The sequence below is a fragment of the Trichomonas vaginalis genome, chromosome V, assembly GCF_026262505.1.
Source record: "Trichomonas vaginalis G3 chromosome V, whole genome shotgun sequence".
Lineage (NCBI taxonomy): Eukaryota > Parabasalia > Trichomonadida > Trichomonadidae > Trichomonas > Trichomonas vaginalis.
Genome location: NC_067207.1, coordinates 27,672,912 through 27,689,757, shown reverse-complemented (window position 1 = coordinate 27,689,757; position 16,846 = coordinate 27,672,912). Strand labels below are relative to the sequence as shown.

Genomic DNA, 16,846 nt, shown 5'->3' with positions numbered 1-16,846 from the left:
AGCTAATTTGTGCCGTTTTCTATTGACCATTAAGCCAACTAATGCTTTCATGCAAGCTTATTAAAGCATATAAAAAGAATTCATAAAAAATCAAATGAAAATGATTTGTCACATGTCCTGAAAATTAACCTCTTTGACAGATAAGAATTTTATGTTGGGAAATTTGTTTTCATACAGTAGACTACTAATTTACACACTTTATATAAAAAATTTAAAATAATATTTTTGTAAACAATTCAATTGAATTTACAATTGAAAAAGATAAAACTATTGAATTCAATTTTTTTGTAAGTTAAATTAATATATACACTATTTCACATTAACATTAATAATTATGTAAAATTTACTTACACAACATTTCAATTCAATTCAAATTATACATTATTTTCCATAGAAAATGAGGCGTGCACGTCCTCTCCGCTTTTACTTATACACTGAGAAAGGCACTGATATTAAATACTTCCATTGCCCGATAACTAATGAAGTTGTATGGCGGCCACCTCAAGATGCAGAGATTTTTGATCCAATTACCTGTAAAAAAATATATTTTGACGTTACTCAAATAACTATTCCAGAAAAGATATCTAAGCCTCCAGTTGTAACAGATTTCGAATTTATTCCTTCTAACTCAGCAAACAGAAAGAGCTCTTTACCAAATTTAATTCAAAATTTCAATATCGATATACAAAAAACAAGAAAATCTACTCTCGTTAGACTTGGATGCCCTAATAATCCAGGAAATGCATCTTCTTCATCTGATTCTCTACCTTTCTATTTCCCTTCTTCAATCAAAAAAGATTTATTGAGCATTGACATTAGAAAGTTCGCAACTGAGAACTTTAACACACGTTTCCGTGGCGGATTCTTCAGTAAGAAAGAGATAGCTCCAGATGAGTTATTAGTTTACGATATGGATACATCAATCCTTCCAATTCTCAAAGCAACTCCGCAGTTACTTCAAAACAAATGTGTTGAAATGTTCAATTTCATTGTGAATTATTGCAAGCAACTTCCAAAATTTCTACCAAGTCATTTTGTTCAGCAACTCTTCAGTGAATTAACATTAGTTGATGAAACATACGTATATCTTCTAAAATTATTGCGAAATAACCCAAATACCGATCATATTCCAAAAATTTGGGAGTTAATCTTAGTAATTTCAACATTTTTCCCTCCATCAGCGAGCATTCAACCAGTTGTTAAACACATAATTGCAGAAAATGCAATGGGAACTAAAGCAGGCATCAATACAATAGCGAAAATTGCTTACATCAGATTAACTGCAAGAATTGAATCACAGGAGATATTCCCAATGCAACCAGTTCATTGGATTGACCTCATACCAACTCATGTCTCTCAAGATAATTTCATTTTCGGCGCTCCATTGCTTGAATTAGTCTTCTCGCAGAGAAGGTCATCACCAAAGTGCACGATCCCTCTATTCATGCACAGATACATCCATGAGATGTGGAAGGCAGGCATTCAAAAGATGGAAGGCGTTTTCAGATTTCCAGGTAACAAAGTTCAAATGGATTTGATGGTCGAAGAAATAAACACTGGAAGAGACTCTTATAAAGATGCTGAAATAATGGATATGGCAAGCGTATTTAAGAGATGGCTTGCAGAAATTCCGGATCCAATTGTTCCAATGGCAAAATATAATAAATTAAAGGAAGCAATCAAGAATAAAAAGATCATTGAGTTCGTTGAAACTCTTCCAAAAGTTAACCATGATACATTAGGATATTTGACCGGATTCCTTAAGGAATTCGTTAAATTCGAGAGTGAAACAAAAATGGGAATCTTACAGTGTGGAATGTTGTTTGGTGCAAACGTTGTTAGATGCTCTGCAAATGATGTCAACGAATTAAAGTTGTGTGCAACTCTTGGCAAGGACTTTATGTGCGAGTTGATCGAAAAATGGGATACTTCATTCATTTATCCATTGCCTGTTGAATTTATCACATAATTTTTTCATGAAAGCTTGTTTTTGAAGTAAATTGTTCAATAGAAATCATTATATTTTTAATGAGTCTTAGAATAATTATTCCAGAATTCCGATATTCAAAAAAAAATAAACGATTCAATTCAGATGATAGATTTCGGATAGTAATAATAGAAAATATAATACTCATATATTTCGTAAAGTTTTTTGTAATACTATTTATGGGATCTGGAGAAGATGATGGTAATACGAATAAAGTCATCATCATTGTTAACTCCAGTGTACAATTACCAATTATCCTTATTTGAATCGATCTATAATAAGAGACTTTTGTAAATTTTGGTTATCATGCTCAATTCTTTAATAATATTGTTAAATTATAGGTTTTTACCGGATTTATGATACATAATTAGGCTTCCTATATACAAAATACAATACAAGACAATGGAAAACTCTGAGTAGTGCATAAAGAATGTGAAAGATTCAAAGCGAAATAGGTCTTTTCAAAACATGACAAAAATTGTGTCATCAATCGAAAAATAAACATTTCGAATTTTAATTTCAGTAATTCTTCTTCTCTCATTGTGCAGATCATTTCTTTAAAATAGCCGATCTAAAGAGATTTTAACGATAGAAACCGATCGGAAACTCTGACCATATTTCTCAGAAAATGTCCAAGGAGGAAGCTCCACAGGTCTTTAACTTAACACCAAGTGAAGTTAAGGCCAAGGCTCGCAAGTACTTTGCTGAGCTCAGAGATTCTGGTAGAAATCCATGGCCATACAAATTCTTAACATCACAAGGATTCCACCAGGCAACCTGCAAGCATTGCCACAAGAAGTTCTGGACAGCTGATCCAAACCGTGAAGACTGTGGCGACTCAGAATGTGCAGGAGGCTACTCCTTCTTGCATCCAGATGAGCCACCAAAGGAGAGAGTTACATATCTCCAGGCCTGGCTCGATTTCAAGAAGTCTATGGAGACAAACACACCAGTTCCTTACACAGCCATCAAGCGTTACCCAGTCGTTTGCCGCTGGAGGTCTGATGTCGACTTCGTTGCTGCTGGTATCTACTGCTTCCAGCCATTCTGCGTTACTGGCGAGTCAGAACCACCAGCTAACCCACTTTGCGCTTGCCAGTTCTGCCTTCGTTTCAATGATCTTGATAACATCGGTATCACAGGTCGTCACTACTCTGGCTTCAACATGCTCGGTATCCAGGTCTTCAACCACGCCGACCGTGCCAGAAAGGAACCAAACCAATTCGGTGAAACAGAAGAAATCTTCTGGAAGGACACATTGATCGCCAACAACTACAGATGGTGCACAGAGACACTCCACCTCGATCCAAAGAAGCTCACATTCATCGAGGATGTCTGGGCTGGTGGTGGCAACTGCGGTGCCTGCGTCGAATACTTCTACGGTGGTCTCGAAATCGGTAACATGGTTTTCACAGAATACACCGTTTCACCACAAGGTGAATTCTCTCCAATCTCTACAAAGGTCGTCGATGTCGGCATTGGTCTCGAACGTATTCCATGGCTTGTCAACGGTGGCTGGACATCATACCTCGATGTCTTCGACTACATCCTTCCAGTCCTCTCCCAGAAGCTCGATGTCCCAATCGATACACCAGAATTCAGAAAATTCGCTCCAAATACAGCTCTCTTCGATGCCGATGAGAACCAGCACATCGAACAGACATGGGCCAAGGTCGGTGAAGAGATGGGACTCGACAAGGCCGGACTTGCCAAGTTCAGACAGCATCTTCGCCAATTCTCCGACCTCGTTCGTATCTGCGACCACACAAGAACAGTTCTTTACGCTATCGAAGATGGTGCTCTTCCATCCAACAACGGTGGTGCTGCTAACATCCGTGATATCCTCCGTATTGTCTTCGATATCATCAAGAAGCACAACTGGCTCGGCAAGATCGGCGGTGTCGATGGCATCATCGATGTCTTCAAGGCCCACATGAAGGGTCTCGAAGGCTTCTTCGGCCCATTCTCCAACACACGCTGCCTTGAAGACGTCATCCGTCTTGAATTCACTCGCTGGGAGAACTCACACGCCAACGCCATCAAGCTCCTCAAGTCATTCGTCAACAAGTGGCGTGGAAAGGAGATCCCAGTCCAGGAGTGGATCACACAGATGACATCCAACGGTGTTTCCGCTGATGAAATCATCGAAGCCTTCCAAGTCGATGATCCAAACTCACAGTTACAGAAGCCAGATGATCTCTACATCAAGCTTGAAGAGTACAAGTGCCGCACAGCTAAGGGTATTGAACTCGAGAAGTACAACGTCGAAGGAATCCCAGACACAGAGGAAATCTACAACTACCCAGAGAACGAGTACAAGTACGAGGGAACAGCCAAGCTCATCAAGTTACTCGCTCCTAACAAACTCGTTTTCGACCGCACAATCCTCTACCCAACACAAGGTGGTCAGGAACACGATGATGGCAAGATCAAGATCGGTGACAAACTCTACGAAGTCCAGAACATCGAGAAGGTCAGAAAGGTCGCCATCTTCACAGTCGACGGCGATGTTGACGAGAAGTACGTAAACACAGAATGCACAATGTACGTTGACCCAGAAGTCCGTGAAATCATGAGAACACAGCACTCAGCTACACACCTTGTTGCTGCTGCAGCCCGCAGAGTTCTTGGCCCACACGTTTGGCAGAACGGTGCAAAGAAGACAAAGGTTGAATCACACATCGACTTGACACACTACTCATTACCAACATTCGAGCAAGTCCTTGAGATCCAGCGCGTTGCAAACGAGCTCATCATGACAAACGCCGCTGTCAAGAAGTGCGTCTACACAAGAAAGGAGGCAGAAGACAAGTGGGGATTCGTTCTCTACCAGGGTGGTGCCATTCCAGGTAACGACATCCGTGTTGTCGATATCGGTGGCATTGATACAGAAGCATGCTGCGGAACACACGTTTCACACCTTTCTGAGATTGGCCAGATCCGTATTCTCGGTGTCAACTCTGTCCAGGATGGTGTCTTCAGATGCACATTCGTTGCAGGCAAACTCGCTATCAAGGCTGCCTGCGAGGACATGAGATTGATCCACGATGTCTGCACAGTCTACGGCTGCCAGCAGTCTGATATCATGATGAACTGCAACAAGTTCTTCGCCGCTAAGAACTCCCTCACATCACAGAACAAGGCTTTGACTGACCAGGTCATCTCTCTCCTCGTCAAGTGCTGCGCTTACCAGCCAGGTGACAAGCACGTAGTCATCAGAAGCGAAGAGAACGGTACATCATTCATCAAGGGTATCGATGAGGCCTGCAAGCAGTTCCCAGAGATGGCAAACAAGTCTATCTTAGTCCAGGGCCCAACATACATCGTTGGCATGGTTCAGCAGGACATCGCTGACAAGCTCGCTAAGGAGATCAACGCTGCTTTCGAGCCACTCAACGCTCAGTCAAAGAAGGAGTACGATGAACAGGTCAAGAAGATGAAGGAGGAAGGCGTCGCTGCTGCTAACATTCCTAAGTATGCTCCAGCTTGCCAGCCATTCAACGTCATCGCTCCAAAGAAGTCACAGCAGAAGAAGAAGAACGCTAAGGCTGCTGAGGCCCCAGCTTCAACTGCTGTCTCTGTAATGACAATGAAGATCGCTAAGGAGGTATTCCCAGCTGTCAAGGATATTCTCTCTAAGTTCGGTTTCACACAGTAAGTCTTTTTTTTTAGATAGAATTTTTTAAAATTTAATTTTTTTTAATTACGTTTTTTATTTTCACTCTACTTCTTATTTAGATAGAAAATTATAGTTAGTAATAGATCTATTCATATTCAATGAGTTACTCAGGCAAGAAATATTTCCCAGTGCAATATGATTCCATAGAATGAAAACAAATTCATCATCAGGAAAAAAAAATTAAAGTCTTCATTCCTCTCTTTCCTAGTATTAGTTAAATATGAGATAATAACCTAACAAAACAAAATATAATTTAATTAACAACAATATAAAAATAAATAATACAAAATATCAATAAAAACTCTTCCTTGCAGGAGATGCTGATCTTCTTGCTGAATCTTTTTGGCGTTTCCATTCAGTTGGATCGAATCTCTTGAATGGAATATTGCCACTACGCGATGATGGACGTGAATGCGTTGGTGTTGAGCTTCTGGAAGATCTTGCAGATGAATTTCTAGAGCTGTTTGATGAATTTGCGGCTGAATTTCTTCTCGAACTATTAACGGAGTTATTTCTTGATGAATTACGAGAATTAACAACAGAATTATTTCTTGAAGCAGCAGCTGAGCTCCTTGCAGAATTTCTGGCCGAATTTCTTGCAGAAGAACTTCTCGAATTTGCAGATTCAGAGCGTTTAGTTTTATATGGTCCTGATATCTGTCTAGTATGAGTTGTTGTGTTCTGTCTGCTTCTTTCGAGTTGCTTTTGACGTTCAACAAGTGAATTTGATCTAGGACTTGCTGATCGTCTGTTTGTATATGTAGATGTCTGTGCTTTGGTGTGTATTGGTTCTTGAAGTGTTCGAATAAGTTTTTCTTTCTTAGATAGCTCTTCCTTTAAGTCTTTGTTTTCTTGCTGTAGCTTTTGAATTTGATTATTTAAATCTTGTTTTTCGACGAAGAATGCTTGCGCTTGTTCGTATAACTGTTTTTGTATGATTTTGTTTTCAGCAGCAAGTCCTGATCCTTGATTTTTCTTTAAATCTTTGATAATGTCGACTAATTCTTGCATTGAATATGGTTTGGGTAAAAGAAGAAAAGGCAAATTAATATTGACGTATTTGTTGATACTAATGATGAGTAGTAATGCGTCTGTTATAGTTTCTGTCTGTTCAAAATCTTTTGCATATTTAAGTTTGATATCGCATCCGATTTTTAATTCAAGTGAATCTTTAACGATTTTAGCACATCCCTTCGGGTCTCTGATGACAGTTTTGCTTGCAAGCTTATTAAAATAATCTACGCCAATTAATCCTTGCCATCTTTGATAGTTAATAGGATCATTCGCTTCTATTTTCATTTCTCCCTCGTTAATGATTGTTATACTACAATCTATACTGTTATTATCGAGTTCGAGCTTAAATTTATACGACATTATTGTTCTTAGAGAAATCGTTTATTAATTTTTTGTAAACGTCTAATAATTTTACTTCAATTTGATTTTTCTTATTGGATATGTTCACTCTGTATATTGTAGATAAATTTTGCTTAATCAAATAATCATAGTATTAATTGATTTTATGAAGATCGAAAACAATGGGGATTTTATTGAAGCATCTACTTTATGACGTCTTCTTGCCATTGCTTGAAATATTTTTATGAGTTTAATCAATATCAGCTGTCTATTAAAAACAAATGAGTACATTTAAAAAATGATTTTGTTTAAAAATTAAATTCTTTTGATATTGGATTAATTGGCTCCAACAGAAATGAGATATCCTTTGACATTTGGAGATGCAACTGAGAGTGTTGTTTGTCCTTTTTTATTCTTTACATCTTTTTTAACTCCAACTGAGATCAGATATTCGACAACTTTAAGTTGACCTTTTTCTGATGCATGAATGAGTGGAGTATTTCCACTTTTATCCTTTGCCTCTTTATCAGCACCAGCAGAAATAAGATATTTAACAACTTCAAGATATCCTTTTTGCGATGCACGAATGAGTGGAGTCCATCCATATCTGTCCTTAACATCTTTTTTAGCACCAGCAGAGATTAAAAGTTTAACAATTTCAAGATGACCATTGCTTGATGCCCAACTGAGCGCTGTATTTCCGTCATGATCTGTAGCATCTTTACTGGCTTTAACAGAGAGAAGATATTTAATAACTTCAGTGTTGCCGAATTTTGATGCACTAATAAGTGGTGTTGTATCGCGAGAATCTTTTGCATCTTTTTTAGCTCCAGCAGAAATAAGAGCTTTGACAACTTCAACATGACCACAAAATGCTGCACTGATTATTGGAAAAGAATCGTATTTATTCTTTGCTTCTTTGTTGGCTCCAATAGAGAGAAGATATTTGACGACTTCAAGTTGTCCTTGGCCCGAAGCACGAAAGAGTGGAGTTTCTCCAATACCATCCTTTGATTCCTTGTCGCAGCCACATTCAATAAGAGATTTTACAAGATTGAGATTTCCTTTTTCAGCAGCAACATGAAGAACATTCTTTGTATCATCAAAAACTTCTTTTCGAGGAGTTTTTGTTTCCCAAAGTCCTTCTTCACATGCTTTTGCAATCATTTTTTGATTGTTTTGATATGCAAGAGCTTCAAATAAACCATAGACTTGCCTAAAATCATCTGATCCCTTAAGCTCTGCAATCTTTTCTAAAATTTCTTTTTCATTATCCTTTTTTTGATTTTCTTTTTCATTGTCACTGTTTTGAGGTTGTGTGCCTGCATTTTCATGAGATTCAGATTCTGATTGCATTAAAAATTCAATAACGCCACCAAGCAATCCTGTTTTAAAATATTTCTTAATTGATTTTAGAATTGAAATTTCATCTTCTTTGCTATGAATAGCAACATTAGCATTACGAGTAAAGGCATATAATTCCTTTGCCTTAACTGAAGGATGCGACTGCTTCAGAAGATTAATGAAGTCTTTTATTCCAAATCTTTTGTAAATTTCATGATTTTTTTGATATCTTCTCTTTCGAAAGTATCAAATAACTTATTTTCATCAATGTATTCTTTGATATGAGCGGCAATATATTCGTAATCCTGAACAATTCCCTCACTCATTAATTTTTTTGATCGTAACTTTCAAACTATCCGAAATATTAAATTCAGTCGGATGGACCTAAAATAGAAGGAATTAATGAAACAAATTTCTCTTTTATTGTATGTTGACAAAATATCCATCATCTAATGATGTATACAAAAAAAAAAAAAAAAAAAAAAAAAAGGTAGTGGGGCTTCCAGGCACTTCGTGCCTTCTAGCCCTGAAGATGTTTAGTATAAATGAAGTTTAGAGGACATACATGACTGTGAGTTTTATTTACGACAAGATAGAATATGAGAGAGGTCCTATAAACCGGACAAGTAAGGGTCATATAAACATCTGTCATTTTACTCAGAATTTTATACAGAATTCAATAAAAATATATTTTAGGGTAGAAGGGTATATCTACCCCGTTTTCTACCCTCATTTCTACCCTCTTGAATTTTCATGAAATTTACACCAAAAATATATTTTAGGGTAGAAGGGTATATCTACCCCGTTTTCTACCCTCTTTTCTACCCTCTTGAATTTTCATGAAATTTACACCAAAAATATACTACTAGGGTCATTTACGAAGAAATCTCAACAAAGTCTTTACGATGAAGTCTTGACAAAGTCTTTACGAAGAAGTCTCAACAAAGTCTTTACGAAGAAGTCTCAACAAAGTCTTTACGAAGAAGTCTTAACAAAGTCTTTACGAAGAAGTCTTGACAAAGTCTTTACGAAGAAGTCTCAACAAAGTCTTTACGAAGAAGTCTTAACAAAGTCTTTACGAAGAAGTCTTGACAAAGTCTTTACGAAGAAATTCATGAAAATTCAAGAGGGTAGAAAAGAGGGTAGAAAACGGGGTAGATATACCCTTCTACCCTAAAATATATTTTTGGGTCATTTACACTCATTTACGAAGAAATCTCAACAAAGTCTTTACGAAGAAGTCACAATAAAACATCTGTCAAAAACCGCTTTTCTGTCACTTTTCAGGTAAAAACATTTTTATTATATATATAAAATGAATTTTACAAAACCACCGTTACCCTTCTTTGGAAATAAGAGTAGATGTAAAGATATTCTATTGAGAGAACTTAAGAAACTACCGAATGGTCTAACATTTGTAGATTTGTTCGGTGGAAGTTTCTATATATCTCATTTGTGCCATACTGTATTTCCTGACTCAAAGATTATATGCAATGACTTCGACAACTATATGAACCGTCTCAAACATATACCAGACACAAACAAAATATTGAAAGAGTTAAAAGAAAAGATACCTATAGGTAAGATGGAACGTATACCATTAGATAAGAAAAATATTGTCAGAGAGGTTTTGAAAAAAGCAGAGTATATTGACTGGGATAGTATATCTTCTAGACTATTGTATAGTGGTTCTATAAGAGTTCATGACATTGAAACACTTATGTCAAACGTTTTATATCTTAACTATACAAATGTTTTCAAAGAGGACATAGAAAAATATACTGAGGGTATAGAGTTTGTGAGATGTCATTGGACAGAGTTGTATGAAAAATATAAAGACAAGGAAAATGTTTTCTTTATAGTAGACCCGCCGTTCTATAACACATATGATTTTCAATACCAAGTAGACTGGACTTTGAGAGACTCTTTAGAAACTTTAGACGTTTTACATAACCATCCATGCTTTTACTTTACATCCGATAAAAGTGGTTTGGAAAGTGTCATGAGATGGTTAGAGGACATACATGACTATGAGTTTAGATACGATAAGATAGAATATGAGAGAGGTCCTATAAACCGGAGAAAGTGTCATAACAAAGAAATTTTACTAGTAAGTAAATGTGGTTTGAAATAGGACTACTTGTTTTAGGTTTTTTCCATTGTGTCATTTACTTATTTGACGTGGCAGAAAGATATAGAGAATATGAAGATGAACCAATGCCTGCAAATGTTCAGTATATGTACTCGTAAGAGATATTTTTATCTAATATTAAATGGACGCACAGAACTTAGCGAATGCACAGCAACCTGGACAACCAAACCCAGAGAATATTCCAAATGAAGTTAGAATACAAACTGCAATGGCAAACTATGGTCAAGTGCCAACAGATGTACAAATGCAAACTGCCATGTCAAATGACGCTGCGTTAGGTTTGCCACCATGGTATGCAAATATGAGATGGAAAGAGTTTTATACAAACCCTGAAGTGGGATATAAACAACTCTATGCAGATGACGCGAACACAGGAGTTGACCCAGAATATGTTTTCTACCAGAGGAGAAATAGAATGTATGAGCTCCAGTTAAAGAATGCTATGGAACTCAACAGGAAACGTAAGAGACTAGGCGGACATTAGATTTTTACATATAGTAAAATGGGTTTCTTCAGTAAGATAGGAAACTTCTTTCGAAATGTTGGAAGAGGTATATGGAATGGAATAAAAACCGTAGGAAGAGGAATTTGGAACGGAGTCAAAAATATTGGTAAAAGGGTAGGTCAGTTTGTTGGTATTATACCTAAAGACCCTGAACCAGAAGAACAAGCTCCTGTAATACAACAGCCTGAACCTGCACCACAGTCAAGTTGGCAACCAAATCCAACACCTCAACCGTATTAAAAAATTATATTTTTACCGTTCGATAGTAGTTGTATATGAAACTAAGTTCTAAGTAAAACGCATGGTATAATGGAATTATTCTTTTTCTTCCATCTGTAGTAAACCATACTTGAAAGTCTGAAATACTTCCACTTGGTGGTTCATATAACTTTGTAGGTTTTTCGTAAAAGTCATTTGCCAAGCATAAGAAAGAGTTTTGAGCGCCAGAAAATGAAGCATGAACAATAATAGCAGCTGGGTCGAAACATCTTTAAATAAATATGGTTCATCTCTTGCATATCGACTGTAAATATTTGCTAAAGGAAGTTTGACTTTCTGATTTAACATTCTTTGCAAATAATACCATGACATTGCAGTGAATTCTGTATATATTTGTTCGTCTTTCTTTGGATTGTCTTCGTAGATTTGAAATGACACTTGTGAATTTTGTTTGTCATATACAATTCTCACATAAAGTGTGCTCTCGGTATTTGCATATTCATCAGCATATTTTGCATAACATGAATTTATTTTATCTTCTATATTTTTTAACGCAGTCTGTAGAGAAGATGAAAGGTCAACTTGTATTAGCTCAATTTCTTCCCACATTTTTCGTTTCCCTTCAGATATATAATCTATATGAAACCTTACAATAAATGGAAAACTTTTATCTTCTACAGACACAAACTTCATTCTACGAAAGCCAATAGCTTTTGTGACAGATGGGTCTCTTAGCCATCTTAATGGGTAGTCAAAACGATAGCCTTCATGCTTTACGGTCTCTGTCTCAAACTTTTGACCGACATTAGTAAAAAGTTCATCTAATGGTTTAGTTGTAGCAACTCTTGAATTTTCTTTTTCTATTGAAAGCATATTTTATCTAGAATAAAAATGTCGAAAGAAACAGCGTCTATGAGAGAAATACAACACAACCGACAACTCATTTTGCAAGCTCTAAATAAGAAACAACAAACTTTTCAAACTATTCTAAGATATCTGAGTCATTGAAAGAAGGAAACTTAAAACTGACGATAAACCCAATGACAGATGAGTTTCTGTTTCAAGACAGTAAGAACCATACTGTCTGTGTAAATCCAACAAAGGAACTTTAAACGAGAAGCCTATAAAAGAACTTCTTTTGAAAGCAGATGTTGACAACAAAGCTGACAAAGAGTATGTCATTGAAAAAGTTCAAGAAGAACATGACAGAGCAGATGCAACATATGCAACGAAAGAACATACTCATCCTGAACTAGCAGACAAAACATATGTTGACAATAAAATGTCAAGTGAAGTGACAAGAGCTGACAAAGAATATTCTAAAAAGACTCATATACATACCATTGCAAATATTACAAACTTACAAGAAACCTTAAACAGGAAAAGTGACGTTGGACATACACATACCATTGCAAATATTACAAACTTACAAGAAACCTTAAACAGTAAAAGTGCCGTTGGACATACACATACCATTGCAAATATTACAAACTTACAAGAAACCTTAAACAGTAAAAGTGCCGTTGGACATACACATACATCTTCTGAAATAACAGACTTAAACGTTAGCCTTGAAAAGAAGGCAGATAAGAACCATACACACGATTTCTTCGCAACTGTTGGTATAGAAAATATTGAAGGAACGGTTGAAGAAACTGGGGATGTATTAAATTGGAAACCTCCTAACTTTCCACAAGGTTTAACATCGGAGGATGACATAACGACGATGAAATACACTAGATGTAGAAATGTCTATGTCATGGAGGATGAAAACAAAGTTAAATTCACTGCTCAAGATTTATATGACAACAAAGCTGACAAAACATATGTTAACGATGAGTTAGATAAGAAAGCTGACAAAACATATGTTAACGATGAGTTAGATAAGAAAGCTGACAAAACAGAGCTTCAAACGTTAAAGACAGAAATACTTCAAACATTATATCCTATAGGCTCTATTTATACGTCAATGAACTCTACCAGACCAGAAGTAGTACTTGGTCTCGGAACTTGGACTCAAATAGTCGACAGGTTTTTGTATTGTGCAAACTCTTCAAAGGAAACAGGCGGAAGTAAAACGATTTCAGGTGAAAACCTACCTGCACACAGTCACTACGTAGATTTAAGTACATCTCAAGCAGGTTGGCATAAGCATAAATTTTGGGATTGGCACGCCTTGAAAAAAGGTAAAGGATATGATGTTAAAGACGACGTTCAGTTTGCTATAAATTGTTACTGGAGTGACACTCAGGGAGATGGAAACCATACACATCGCGTTACAGGATATACGCAAACAACGGGACAAAGTAAAGACTACATGCCACCTTACATGACAGTTTACGCATGGTATAGAAATGCTTAGTCGTCATTTTCAACTTCTTTAGCATATTCGTCAGGAGTTGTCTTATATTTGTTAGGAACTGTTTTTGAAAGTATACCACCTTGAACTTTGACAAGTTTGAAACGAGGTCTGACAATAGTAGTTTTATCTTCTGCTTGCAGTCTGTACATTTTGCCATGTTTGCCTAAAACTTCATAATATTCTCTTGTATACTTTCTTCTATTTTTACGAACACGAAGGTGAGTACCTGTCGGGTTCCCATTGTTGTCATAGTCAATAGTATTTTCATATGGGTCGCGTTTAGGTATTTCTATTTTTACTTTGTCACCTTTCTTAAGTTTGAAGCCTGGTATTCTTTCTTGTTTGTCTCTTTTGACTAAACTATTAAATATATAGTCTTTCTCTAAGTCGGGGTTGTTTTTCATTTCTTCGGGGGAGGGTTTCCCAAACCTTTTTGTTTACGGTTATTGTAAATATTTAAAACTTGTCTCATCTTTGCCATGGAGAAGTGTCTATACTTGTCGTCATATGACATTTCATTTGCTTCACCACCTTGTGGTTGGTTTAAGTCTCTTAAGATTTTTATACAACTGTCAATGACACAAGAGCAGAATGGTTTTGGTCGACAATGAAATATTGGTTTACATTTTTTGAACGCAGATAGTTTTTTACATCATCTGATTTGAAAGAACTTTCACAGTCAGATGTCAGTTTTGTTGGATGGTATTTGTCAACGAATATTGTCAAAGCAGTTTTCACATCTAAAATATTTTTGGACCATAATGGTATGGCTTCACAGTATCTTGTGTTTTGACCGACAAATATTAGCCAGTATGGTGGTCCATCTTCTCTATACCTCGGAATGTTTTCCAAGATATCCATAAACCAAGCATTTGGTGTTGAACTAAAGATTTTTATCATGAGTGCTTTCTTTGTTGCCTTAGAAACATAGGGGTCCTTGTTTGGATTCGTCATTTTTACCCTATAAGAAATGGGTTTATTTGGCGCATTAGCAGGAGTTGCATCCAGATTTTTGCCCGCAGTTGGAACAATAGCTAGAGGTGTATTTGGAGTTGGAAGGAAGATTTTGAGTACATTAGGTATACTTAAAGAGAAAGCACAACCTATTATACAAACTGTACAGAAAGGTTGGGATGTAGCACGAGATGCAGCAAATCTTATTCCAAATCCTGAAACAAGAGGAAAAGTTCAAGGATGGATGGACAATGTAGGAAGACAAGCAGGAAACTACTATAACAAAGCAAATGACTACTATAACCAAGCAGGGCACTACATGGACCAAGGTGAAAGATTCTTTAACAGAGGATATAACCATGCACAACAATGGGTAAACAATAACCAACCTCAACCGCCTCAAACGTGGGGAATGTAAATTTTTTACTGAGATGAAATGAACAATACAGCATTGAGACAAATGGGTTCAAGATGGATTTGTCGACTTCCAGCAGTTACACAACCACGTGTTTGTCAAGTCCTCCCTATACCTCAGGAAGTTTTAGACCGACTTAAAAAACCTAAACAACCAGTTGAAAACAAAAAACTAAAATTTTTACTGAGATGAAATGACCGAAGAAGTTGAAACGGTAGATTTGACACCACAAACAAAAAGTTCAGAACCATTGTCAAAACCTGTCAAAGAACTTACAGATGAAGAGAAAATTCAATAATAGAAAGTGCCAGGTCTGGAAATACAAACCCTAACTACAAAGTCACTTTTCATAGAAATGGAACGGCTAGTATCTCAAAAAAGAAACAGACTCTCACAAATAAAATATTGAAGTCTGAAGGAGCTTTCGAGACAACAGATGGGAAGGTATACTTCACCGACCAACAGTTCATTATAGAACATCTCATTGACTTAGAGTCGAAATATTCTAAACTTTACAACAAACACAAAAAGTTGAAAGGAAAACAAAAACAGATGGCATATGATATTTATGAAGATGTTGACGACACAACCATACCTGCAAGTGAGGTAAAGTCAGAGGAACCGAAAAGTGACGAAAAACCGATAGAAGAAGGGGAGCCAAAAACTGAAGATAAACCAAAACCAAAGTTTAGTTTCCAAACTAAACCAAGTCAACCTTCATTAGCTGGTATGGGTTGGCGTCAAAGGCTTCTGGTAGCTGGTGGTTATGTTAAGTAAAGGAAAAAACATTTTTCAAAAAAAATATTTTTTTATTTTATTTGAAATGTACGCTGAGTTTGTTGGAACAGACCGTTGGGAAACTTGTTTGTTAGATGAGAAATATGAAATTCACTGTTGTGAGTCATTTGAAGTCAGAAACAAAAAGACAAAAAGAGTTTTAAGCGGATGGGAGCGAAATGACGGATATGCTAATATGAAGATGAGTGGAAAAAACTATTTTAAACATGTTGTCATTGCAACTCATTTTATACCGAACCCTAACAATTTACCTTTTGTAGACCATATAAACCATATAAGAAACGACAATAGACTTGAAAACTTGCGTTGGGTCACTTGTTCTGAAAACAATAAGAACATAGGCAAATTTCGAGATATTGTATTCGAATTTGTCGACGAACTAGAAGATGAAGCAATTGAAATTACAGACTATGGCGAGCATACGTTTGAGTTTTACTACTATAGCGAAGAACAAGACTCTTTCTACTTTATACCGCGTAAACTATAGGAAATTACAAGTATGTTTTACTAAGGCGGGCTATGCTCATGTAAACGCTAGAGATACAGATGGAAAATACGTTCAAATACATCTTAACAAATTCAAGAAGCTATATGGCATACCATTTTAAAACATTTTTTTATTTTTATAGAAATGCCCCCGTATAGAATGGATAGAAGGTCTGCTAGAATAAAAGCAGAGTTAGAAAGATATGGTTGGAAAGTTTCAAAGAAGTTTAAATATAGGAAGGGAAGACCCATAAAAGTCTATGACAAACTGGCTGGTCTGACCTATGAGATGGACTTGGAAACCGCGCGCGCCAATTATCCAAACAGACTTGAGAGGTTAGAAGAAGAACGTCTTATGAACATACCTTTCAATGTTAGTGAACCTCAAGTTGAAGGACACGACGGCTTTGCCAGGTTCTACTGGAAACATAACGAACAATTGCATCCTTTGAGAAGGAAAAAAGGTAGTGCAGAGGATGGTCATGCTCCTATGGAAAGAACAAGATATGCATATGAAAAGTATCGTGAAGTTAGAAGTAAAATTGGTTCAGGTCAAACCTTTACAGTAAACTTTGACGAAGGAAAGAACAAA

General features: G+C 36.5%; 8 protein-coding genes and 1 pseudogene across 9 annotated transcripts, besides 1 other annotated feature; 7 read left to right on the top strand and 2 right to left on the bottom strand.

The window, feature by feature from the left end:
• Window positions 1–392: 392 nt before the first annotated feature.
• Window positions 393–2,524, top strand: TVAGG3_0414180 (GTPase activator, FI04035P family; the record flags this gene model as incomplete). The annotated part of the gene is made up of 1 exon (XM_001315469.1): window positions 398–1,969. One exon carries the CDS (start codon window positions 398–400, stop codon window positions 1,967–1,969), a length of 1,572 nt encoding a protein of 523 aa, XP_001315504.1.
• A 69-nt stretch (window positions 2,525–2,593) lies between these two features.
• On the top strand, window positions 2,594–5,690 carry TVAGG3_0414170 (alanyl-tRNA synthetase; the record flags this gene model as incomplete). The annotated part of the gene is made up of 1 exon (XM_001315470.2): window positions 2,616–5,645. One exon carries the CDS (start codon window positions 2,616–2,618, stop codon window positions 5,643–5,645), a length of 3,030 nt encoding a protein of 1,009 aa, XP_001315505.1.
• Window positions 5,691–5,957: 267 nt separating this feature from the next.
• On the bottom strand, window positions 5,958–7,040 carry TVAGG3_0414160 (uncharacterized protein; the record flags this gene model as incomplete). Its single annotated transcript, XM_001315471.1, has 1 exon — window positions 5,958–7,040. The coding sequence occupies one exon, from the start codon at window positions 7,038–7,040 to the stop codon at window positions 5,958–5,960; it is 1,083 nt and encodes a 360-aa protein (XP_001315506.1).
• Window positions 7,041–7,355: 315 nt separating this feature from the next.
• On the bottom strand, window positions 7,356–8,375 carry TVAGG3_0414150 (ankyrin repeat protein family; the record flags this gene model as incomplete). Its single annotated transcript, XM_001315472.1, has 1 exon — window positions 7,356–8,375. The coding sequence occupies one exon, from the start codon at window positions 8,373–8,375 to the stop codon at window positions 7,356–7,358; it is 1,020 nt and encodes a 339-aa protein (XP_001315507.1).
• A 451-nt stretch (window positions 8,376–8,826) lies between these two features.
• Window positions 8,827–16,846: part of a mobile genetic element that runs on past the window's edge.
• On the top strand, window positions 9,679–10,497 carry TVAGG3_0414140 (phage tail repeat-like family; the record flags this gene model as incomplete). The annotated part of the gene is made up of 1 exon (XM_051233200.1): window positions 9,679–10,497. The coding sequence occupies one exon, from the start codon at window positions 9,679–9,681 to the stop codon at window positions 10,495–10,497; it is 819 nt and encodes a 272-aa protein (XP_051102930.1).
• TVAGG3_0414130 (uncharacterized protein) lies at window positions 10,637–10,999 on the top strand (the record flags this gene model as incomplete). Its single annotated transcript, XM_051233199.1, has 1 exon — window positions 10,637–10,999. One exon carries the CDS (start codon window positions 10,637–10,639, stop codon window positions 10,997–10,999), a length of 363 nt encoding a protein of 120 aa, XP_051102929.1.
• On the top strand, window positions 12,999–13,601 carry TVAGG3_0414120 (phage tail repeat-like family; the record flags this gene model as incomplete). Its single annotated transcript, XM_051233198.1, has 1 exon — window positions 12,999–13,601. The coding sequence occupies one exon, from the start codon at window positions 12,999–13,001 to the stop codon at window positions 13,599–13,601; it is 603 nt and encodes a 200-aa protein (XP_051102928.1).
• Window positions 14,992–15,145, top strand: TVAGG3_0414110 (uncharacterized protein; the record flags this gene model as incomplete). Its single annotated transcript, XM_051233197.1, has 1 exon — window positions 14,992–15,145. A coding segment is annotated over one exon (154 nt), but the record flags the coding sequence as incomplete, so codon positions are not given.
• TVAGG3_0414100 lies at window positions 15,164–15,747 on the top strand (annotated as a pseudogene). Its single transcript has one exon. A coding segment is annotated over exon 1 (584 nt).